The sequence below is a fragment of the Elephantulus edwardii genome, unplaced genomic scaffold (assembly GCF_000299155.1).
Source record: "Elephantulus edwardii isolate Elephantulus edwardi_28Jun2011 unplaced genomic scaffold, EleEdw1.0 scaffold00029, whole genome shotgun sequence".
Lineage (NCBI taxonomy): Eukaryota > Metazoa > Chordata > Mammalia > Macroscelidea > Macroscelididae > Elephantulus > Elephantulus edwardii.
Genome location: NW_006399779.1, coordinates 11,615,024 through 11,624,722, shown reverse-complemented (window position 1 = coordinate 11,624,722; position 9,699 = coordinate 11,615,024). Strand labels below are relative to the sequence as shown.

Genomic DNA, 9,699 nt, shown 5'->3' with positions numbered 1-9,699 from the left:
GTACCATGGACTGCTAGGAAAACAAATAGATTCATCCTTGAAAGTGTTAAACCAGGTGGCTCCTTGGAGGCAAGGATTCTTAGTTTAAACTCAATGTTATACAACAATGAAAATATAGAGAGAAAGCAGCTCAACCAGGCAGATGGACTTCCCAGTGGGGGACAGTCACAAATGGAGACAGAGATAAGAAGTAGAACTTGGGACTGACTGGGCAGGTACAATGGGAAAGGAAGCCTGGGATCCCTAAGAGATCCTAGGAGGAACATCGAGCTTGGAAAGGAGCCGGAGACCTGGGAGGGTCTGCTGGGAAAGAGCTATTATGACAGTCAGACTTCAACTCTGACTGACATTCTTTCCAACTCTAAACCTGGATCATCATCAGTGCCTGCTCTCAGGGGCCACTCCTGGGTTTGCATGCAAGGAAATCTCTGCAACTGCAGTTACAGAAGCCATCTCTAGCACTGACCCCAAGCTAGGAGATGCAGCCCCAAACAACCATCAGCTAGGCAGTGTGCTCTCCAACCTGGAGGTGGTGGTGGTGAAGAGGCACTGGGGATTGAACATGCAGCTGCGATGGAAAAGGAAAACTAGGATGTGATCAGAGCCTTGACTCAGGAAGGGGACGGAGATCTGCAGAGGCTTCCTAGGGGGCGTGATGCTTCAGAGGAATACAGAGATGGCTAACGTGAGAAATGCCAAGGGGTAAGAAGTGGTCCCCACTCACTCCCAGCAGAGGGAGCAAACTCAAGGGGCAAAGATGCAGCACAGAGAGGTGGAATGGTTGCAGTGTAGATGTTTATTCTCTGTCCTGAGGGTAGTAAAAGATTTTAAGCAAAAGCGTGCATTTTAGGTGGGTCCCTGACTGCAAAGTGAAGAACATATTGGAAATCTGAAGGCAAAGAGGCAATTATGGGGGTTACTACAGAAATTTGAGTGACAATGACAGTCCAAAATAGAGAAGTGATAGTGGGTATGGAGAGAAGAGATGTTGAGAAGTTAAAGCACAAAGATTTGGTAAATGAGTGGATATAGTTGGGCATGCAGAGATGTGGTGAAAGAGAAAAGAGGAGAATGTTCGAGACTTCCAGGATCAGGCCTGCGGGGCCACCTGTCACTCAGAGGAGCAGGCGCAGAGGGGGAGGGGAGTGAAAAGCCAGATGGTATCATTTCTCGGGAAATAGAATGAGATACTATACTTCGTGCAACGCCTGGTTTCACAATTTCCCCTTTTAGAACAGGACAAGTCTCAAGATATAATTTTGTTGAATTCTTTGCAGGGGGACGAGGAAGGCGGGATGTGAGCATTCTGCATTGGCACGCTCTTTCAGATAATCTGTCTCCTGCTTTTTATAGCAAACACTACTGCACTATTAAAAGCACCCCGTGCATTCTAGGCCTGCGTGGCTGCGCCTGGGGGCAAGGTGCTGAAAACGTAGCAGCCAAGCTTTGTTCCAGTTCTAATGCTGCCCACCCAATATTTTCCAGATTTCCTTTTTAACAGTAAAAGAAATAGTGCTTCCACATGCCGTAGCTGTGCTTTTAGTATCTGCAATTGAAAGATTCCATGACAAACAGTTTTTATGGAGTCCATGGCACTTCCAGCAAGGTTATCTTTTACTAATTGCATCATTCATTCATGAGAGACATCATTTTTTCACTCTACAGACAAAACTTGGTGATTAATTGCAGTCTCAGGCCCATGGCCAGTCCTGTGGGGTCCTCAGGATTGCGACCAGGCTCTAGTAATATGGTGTCACATACTGCTCCTCCTCTTCTCTTTCACTCTATAAAAAATTTGTTTCTTAATCTTGGTGCTTGACCATTTTGCTGGGTAAATCCTGGTTGCAGTTTGAGGAATGCTCTGTGCAGGATGGGATGTTTGGTCTTCTGACCTGTACTCACTGAATGACAGTGGTACCCACCCACCCCCTTATAACAATCTCAAAGGCCTCCAGAGATTACTAAATGCCACCAGGTGGCAAAATCTCCCTTGCCTGAGAACCACTGGTCTAAATGAAAATCTAATAATTCTGTTACATTCAAGGCCGAGGTGTGCTTGCGGCTTTCAAGTAAAATCAGAGAGACCACGGGTGCTTACCTGTCTTCACCAGGAGCTTATTGGACATCTGACACTCCAGGCTGGACACTATTTTACCAGTCGTGACCACGTCAGTAGACACGGCGGGGAGAGCAACATCTGTGTGTTCCGCTGGCCAAGGTGGCAACCGGGTGGCCTTGACCGAAGCCGTGATGGATGTCAACGCCGCTGTGATGGTCAGCGGACGTGTGGTGGATGCTCGGGGCATCTCTGGGCTGGTGGGACTGAGGGGGTCTGTGTGCATGGCTTGTGGCTTCCTGGGGAGGTGTGTTGTGGACAACAGGCCAGAGGCAGTGCCTGTGTTCCCTGGCATGGCTGTATGTGAGCTCACGGTATGTGCTGTCCTTGCAAACATGTAGGTAGGTGTGAACGGGAAGGGTGTGTGGAAGGCCGCTGGGGTCGCCTTGGAGATTGGGGCTGCCTTGCTTGTGACATTCTTTGCTAATGTGGTGGTCAAACTGCTCTTGGATAATCCCGCAGCCACAGCCGACGGGCTGCTGCCGGTGCCTTTAGCGACCAGGGCTGCAGACAGTGCAACTGGACTGGATCTCTTCAGAAACACTGTGGCGGCTGATGCTGCTAGTGGCGCTGCCTGAGACGACACTGAGGGGTCCACTGAAATGAGAGACAAAGCCATGTTTGTTAGCAGCCCCCCCAGTGCTCGGACCCCTCGTTCCGGTGATGAACTGATGTAACTTATGGGCTTGCCATGGTGAAAAGCATCTGAGCCTTGACCTTGCAGTGGGGAGAACTGAGAGGCAAAACAGCTTTGGGCTCATTAAGTTGATTAACCATAATGAGAACGCCATTGATAGCAAAGCTGTGTTTGGCCGTAAGGACACTTAAATTGGGAATACTTTTAGAAAAAACCCTATCAGGCAGAGGGTCAATGGCATGACATGACTAGTGGGGTGCTAACTCATTGTTCTAAGCATGTATACCCCTTCATAGGGAAGCCACTTATTGATGTCGCAATGGAAGAGGCTTTGGCCATGGGAGTCATACCTATAGATCTGGGACCAGGAATCAGACTACCTGTATTAGTGGGTGCCCCTGTCCATTGCTGGGGTCGCTGAGAAGCCAGCAGCACTTGGGAGGGTGTCCTGACCAAGGCACTGGGTGTTACGGGAGGAGAGTCGGCAGCAGAATGAGCTCCCAGGAGACTCTGGAGCGGTGTGGGAGCCTCGATCCCGGGTGATGAATAGATACTGCTGGATAGCTGGGGGCTTGTACCCGCATCATCTGAAAGCATCATCTCATGCAAACGAGCTGGAGAAGTAAGACTTGGAGGGGTTGGCCGGACAGGCAGTTGTAAAACAAGATGAGGCTCAGAATGTTGGCTTGCAGATGGGTCATCTCCAACCACAGCTGTTTCAAAGTCTCTGGTCTGCCTGTTATTGCTTGTGAGCCAGAAGCTGGCATTCTTTCCAATCATAGTATTGTTTGGCTGTTGTACGGACTGGCTTACACTTATACCAAGCAGTGGATCCTGAATGCTAAAGCCTTCTGTAGTCACCGACTGCCCAGCAACATCCACTATGTTCTGAGTGTTTATTACACCAGCAGCTGAAATAAACCCATGGGGAACAGTAGAAGCAAGATGAGTTTCCGAGTTTGTGAAGCTGGGGGTGTGTCCATTTAAATCATAATTTGTTTGCTGCAGCAAGCCAGACAGGGTTGATTCTGTGGAAGGCAATCCCATTTCTGCTAAAAAGGGATTCCAGAAGACATCTGTGACGGCTGGTTTTCTCACGTGCCCCATTGTTGGAGAATCATATACACCAGGGGGAGAGGAGAATGCTGTCACCTGCTTGGAAGCAGAAGCTGGGAATTGAGAAGAGTCGCTGGCAGCTGCAGAAGTCTCCGGTTTGGTCCTGGAGGAGCGAGGAGAGGGAGAAGCAGTCTGTGTGGTTGGGATGGAGGGGATGGGAGGTGGCGACAACTCTAAAGGCGTGAGTTCTGTTCCCAGTGCTGTAATGACAGGCGATGAAATAGGATTAGCGCTAAAATCAGCCATGAATCTGCTTACAGTGTGAAGACTTGAAATCCCTTTACTTGGAAGGGCCTGGAGAGGAACTGTCACGTCGGCTTTCTCATGTTCCTTTAAAACAACTGTCGCTCGACCCTCTTTGTGCAGACGTGTCCAAGGCCTGGAAGGAAGATCAGGAACCAGGCTGGGGCGGGGGATGTCTGTGGTTGCAGTGGGAGGAGACTGGCCATGGTGCTCTTCTTGAACTGGCATTTTTGGCACGCTGGCTGGAGAGGCATGACCTTGCGCCAGCTGGTGGACGGTAACCGTAGAGGGCAAGCCTGCCATGCCATTCGACGGTGCTGCAGGAACTGGAGACGTGGCTTCCCCATGACTCGTGGAAGGCAGAGGTGGCACCAGAGAGGAAGTGTGTTCAGCTGAAGGGGCAGGCTCTCCGAAACGCTCTGGAGCTGCTGACAAACGTGACGGGGGAGGAGGGTCACTGACACGGGCAGGCTTTCTGCTGGCCTTGCCTATGGCCACCGAGTCTGTGGCCTGGAAAGGCAACTTCTTAGTCTCAGGGGCCATTTCTGTGCTCTGAAAAGTCTGCAAATGCACTCCAGTGTGCGTGCTTTTAGCCACTTCCATTTTGCCGGGCTGTGTAGATGTAGGGCTTGAAGTTACTTCCAACTTTGACAAAGAAGGGGTTCCTCCTGGAAGCCAAACAGGACTTCCTGGGGCTAGGGGAGGGGAAGAGAGGTGGGCCAGGTCTGCCACAGGCCTCCAAAGCCCAGGTGTGGGGGGCCCTGTGGAATGGGGACTGTCTGCTGGGGAGGGCTCAGAATATGGCTTCTTGGAGGATCTGAAAAAAGCTAGGCCAGGGATGCCTATTGATTCCTGGATGTTTCTGGATGGAGTTTGGCTCGAGTCACTGGCAGATGGGCTTAGGGTGTTAGCTACACTCAGACCTGAGGAGTCAGCTGGAGTTCTCTGAGGGGCTACAGGCACTTTGGTGGGTCGCTCTGCGGTCTTGGAAAAGATGATGGAATGAGGTGAGTCAGGAACCAATGACGAGGATGAAGGTGAGGGGAGAGATGGGAAAATGACTGGCTTTGAAATGGAGGGACCCCCCACTGGTACAGCCCTCAGGGATGTCACTGAAGGGACCATGGACCGCAGGGAGGGCATGCTGGTGTAAGGCAAACCTGACTCATCGGCTGCTTCTTCTCCCCCTTGGCGTCTGGGTTGGCCCAGGGACTTGGAATCCATAGAAGGCTCCAGGGAGGTGCTATGTCCGCTTCCTTGGTACAGAGAAGGAGAGCCATCCACTGGGGCCCTCGTGCGGCGGTGTGTTTTGGGCGAAGGCGTTTGGGCGAACTGGAGCAAGGTTGTGTTGTCAGGCGTCAGACCCAGCATGCCCCTGGTCCTGTCCACTGCTGAGGAAGATCTGGCTTCTGAGAAAGGCCATGTTGGTGAGATTGGTAACAACGTATGGCGAGGAAATGACTCTGGGGTTGGGGCGACACGTCTCTGCAGACTCTCTGCTCCTGTAAAACAAAACAACAAGCAGTCAGGTCATGGTCGGCTCTCAAGTGCCTGCTCTGGACCGGCACCGGAGATAAGAAGGGGACGAGATGGGCACTGCCTGGACCTCGTGCTTCGGCTCCATCACCGAAGGCTCGCTAACCAAATCCAAACAGTGAGCAACTCACAAAAGTAAGTTTTTCAGTCAATTCCAAGTCACTGCAACACGGTGATGCAAAGCAGAACTGCTCCACAGAGTTTCCAAGGATTTATGGGAATAGATTGTTACATCATCTCCTATAAGTGGCTGGATTGCAACCACTGACCTTTGTGGAACGTTGGAAACAATCACTGCACCACCAGAGCGCTTAAACTGCAAACTGAGTAACTGCAAATGCCCAAAGGGCTACAGTTAACATGGGAACTCTGATGGCACAGTTGGGAGGGGGCTGAGCTGCTAACGTAAAACTGGCGCCTCTCTGGCAGTTCAAATCCACCAGCAGCTGCTCACGAGAAAGATGAGCAATCTCCTCCCGTGTGATCTGCCCCCTGAAAGAGCAGAGTCTGCTGTTATCCACAGCCATGAGTTTGAGTTTTGAGTGTGATAGCTATTATATGGATCAGGTTGGTGAGAAGTTACCTCTGATGAAGTGATAGTGAAACAAAGACTCTGAAGACTTTAATTTAACCTCCCCCCTCCACCTCTAGTGGCCTAGTGGTAAGAAGCTGTGCTGCAATCCCAAAGGCACAAAGTTCAAATCCACCAGCTGCTCCTTAGAGGAAAGATGGGCAGTTTCCTGCCATATGATTTACTGCCTCTTGCTGGAGGGCTAGCTATGAGTCAATTCTGACTCAATGGCACACAACAGCAACAACAACAACTACCTATGAGGCTTGGAATGTGAAAATCACAGCCTAGATGATCAAAGACAAATGTGGCAACCTGCTGTGGCTGATAACACAAAAAATAAACCTGTTCCAGGAAGCCAAAATGTAACAAAAAAGAAGAACCCTGAGCATGGCTCCTGCTTCCAGACTCTCAGGCATTTCAAGCAGAATCTCCATGGCAGCTTGTATTTAGACAGATTACTCCTCTGAGACCTCTTTCTCTTTGTGGACTCCAGAAGATTCCTGATGTTATCAGTCACATTATGTCAGGTAGCCAAGGGAGCTTACTCCAGATTAGACCCTCACAGAAAAGCTATTCATAACCCACCTTCGGTTAGTGACACCTCCCACCAGGCCTGCTGTCACTACAAGCACCTGCAGAGACGAGAACTCTCAGAGCAGGTGTGTGAGACCACAGGAATACAGGAGAGGGCACAAGGTGGTGAGCTGCAGCTACAGCAAAGGAAATGATTGACCAGAAAGCTAGGCATTTCACACACTCGGGAAGAGGAGGATGGACTTGATGATAGTGGCAGCAGACTAGATGGTGGCGGCTGAGTTGGCAGAACACCAGTGTTCAGTATAAGACAGAGCTGCGCGAGGTTTGCCGATCCTTAGAGCTGCAGCCCGGGGCCTTCAGGTCCAGACGCACTGGCGAAGTGAGGGTGGTGCATAACTGACAAAGCTAAAAGAGCTTCCTAACACTTGTACAGGCAGGGCAGAGACCAAGGCCATGAGGCTGAAATAGAGACAGGGCCAGCCTGAAAGCAAGCAGAAGAGGAGGCTGTCCTGATTGAAGAAATCTATCTATCAGCCTGAACTGTAGCCCATCACACTTCCCTAATAAATCCATCAGGAGCTCTGGTAACCTGGTGGTAAGGAAATGCACTGCCAACCCAAAGGTATGTGGTTTGAATCCACCAACTGCTCCATGGCAGAAAGATGAGTAATCTCTCCTGCTATTTAAAGCCTCCGAAAATGCACTGGAGGAGTCAGTTACATATCAGTTCTAACTCCCTGGGAAATACCAACAATATACCCATACCATGAGTACTGTCCGTGAGTTCTACAAAGTGTCAATGAAACTCGTAGTAAGACATCTGTAGCACAGGTGGGAAGAAGTAGAGCTCTCTTCATTCAAAGTCCGAGTTGGTGCCATCTTCCTAGAAAGACCTGAATAGACTTTCAAGAAGTTGGACTCTATGAAGAAAAATGTGTCATCAAGATCTGAGGAAGACTCATCAACAACTTGGATCATATAGATGGCACAACCTTGCTTGCTGAAAATGAGAAGGACCTGAACTGCTCACTGCAAAAGATCAGTGACTATAGCCTTCAATATGGATTACATCTCAACATCTAGAAAACAAACATTCTCACCACTGGACCAACAGGCAACATCATGATAGATGGATAAAAGATTGAAACTGTCAATTAATTTATCTTACTTGGATCCAAAATCAATCTACTTGGTACCAGCACTCAGGAGATCATAAGATAGATAGTATTGCATTGGGAAAGTCTGAAGTAAGGGACTTCTCCAAATTACTGAAGAACAATGATGTCAGTTTGATTCAGGCAATGATCTGTTTAGTTACTTGCTATGCATCTGAGAGCTGGACAATTAAGAAAGATTACAGAAGAATTGATGCCTTTGAGAGACGGTGTTTGGAGAAAAGTATCAAATATTCCACGGACTACCAAAACAACAAACAGATATGTCTTGATAAAAGCACAACCAGATTGCTCCATGAAGGCAAAGATGACAAAGCTTCATCTCACATACCTTGGATATATTGTTAGGAAGGGCTATTCCTGGAGAGGGACACCATGCTTAGCAAGATGAAGGGTCAGTAAGAGAGAGGAAGACCCTCAACCAGATGGATTGACAGTGACTGCTGGAATGGGCTTGAGTGTCTCATAGATGAGGAGGATGGCCCAGGACAGGACAGGGTCAGATCTGTTGCTCATGGAGTGTCTATGAGTCATACTCTACTTCATGGCACCTAATAATATCAACAGTAGTAGTACAGTAGTAAGAGCCATTGGTACTGGAGTTGGTAGAAGGTATAGTGCATGGGGGCACATCTGATTTCAAGAGAATCAGTGCTGTGCTTTTGATGGGGATACTTCTCCCTGCTGGAGTTAGTATAAGATGGGCATTGTCTCTCCAAATCCTATCACTCTGTTTTCACAATTCTTGAGTCCACTTCTCCAGGTTTCTTATGACTCTAGAAGTGGTTAAGTGCTCTTTCTCGTTGCCATCAAGCTGAAGCAAACTCATAGCTGATTCTCCAGTGGGTTTTCAGAAGCTATAAATCACATAGAAGGAGACAGAATTCTGTCAACCACATCAACGAAGCAACAGCAAGCAAACACAAAACTTAACCTAAATATGCAAAATATTGCAGTGTTCTTAGAATATGTAATGTTCTTAATGTTCCTCTGCAAACACAAAAAAGTGCACATTAATGATGTCCTGAAATGCTGTTTTCACTTTTCTTTTTAAAAGATTTTGACAAGAAAGTGAGTAAAGAGCAGATGGTCTTCTACCCTGAGTTAAAATCTCACTGGTGTGGAGTCGGTTCTGACTCACAGATTCTACGTTCACCAGCACAGACCCTGCCCAGCCCTGGGCCACCCTCACGATCTCTGCTGGGCTCAGGCCCACTGCTGTGGTCACAGCATCAATCTCTCTCACTGAGGATAGTCTTCTTTGACTCTCTACTTTTCCAAACCTGATGGTTTCCCACCAAGGACTGGTCCATCTTGATAACATGCTCAAAGTACGTGAAACAAAGTATCACAATCTTTGCTTCTCAGGACAAATTTACTTATTCTTTGGGCAGTCCATGGTATATTCAATATGCTTCATCAGTACTACAATTTAAAAGCATAAATGTCTCTCCCACAGTTTAAAAGTGATATATGATAGCATATTATGATTATCACAGAAATAAAAAATTAAGGTTGCATAGCAAAGGCCTTTGACTGTGTGGAGCATAACAAACTGTGGCTGACTCTGAGAAGAATGGGAATCCCAGAACATTTGATCATGCTAATGAGAAACCTATACTTGGACCAAGAGGCAGTCATCAGAACAGAGCAAGGAAACACTGCATGGGGAGCGTATGCCAGGGATGTGTGCTATCTCCATACCATTTCAACCTGTATGCAGAACAGATTATCTGGGAGGCTGGGCTCCATGAGGAGAAATGTG

At 48.4% G+C, this 9,699-nt stretch overlaps 1 protein-coding gene across 1 annotated transcript in view; it reads right to left on the bottom strand.

Moving 5' to 3' along the window:
• KIAA1549L (KIAA1549-like ortholog) overlaps positions 1-2,735 on the bottom strand; it is a 153,486-nt gene extending 150,751 nt beyond the window's left edge. The window contains 3 exon segments of the mRNA XM_006903627.1: positions 2,099-2,355; positions 2,357-2,411; positions 2,414-2,735. Coding sequence (XP_006903689.1) covers positions 2,099-2,355; positions 2,357-2,411; positions 2,414-2,735 — 634 coding nt within the window.
• Positions 2,736-9,699: the final 6,964 nt, after the last annotated feature.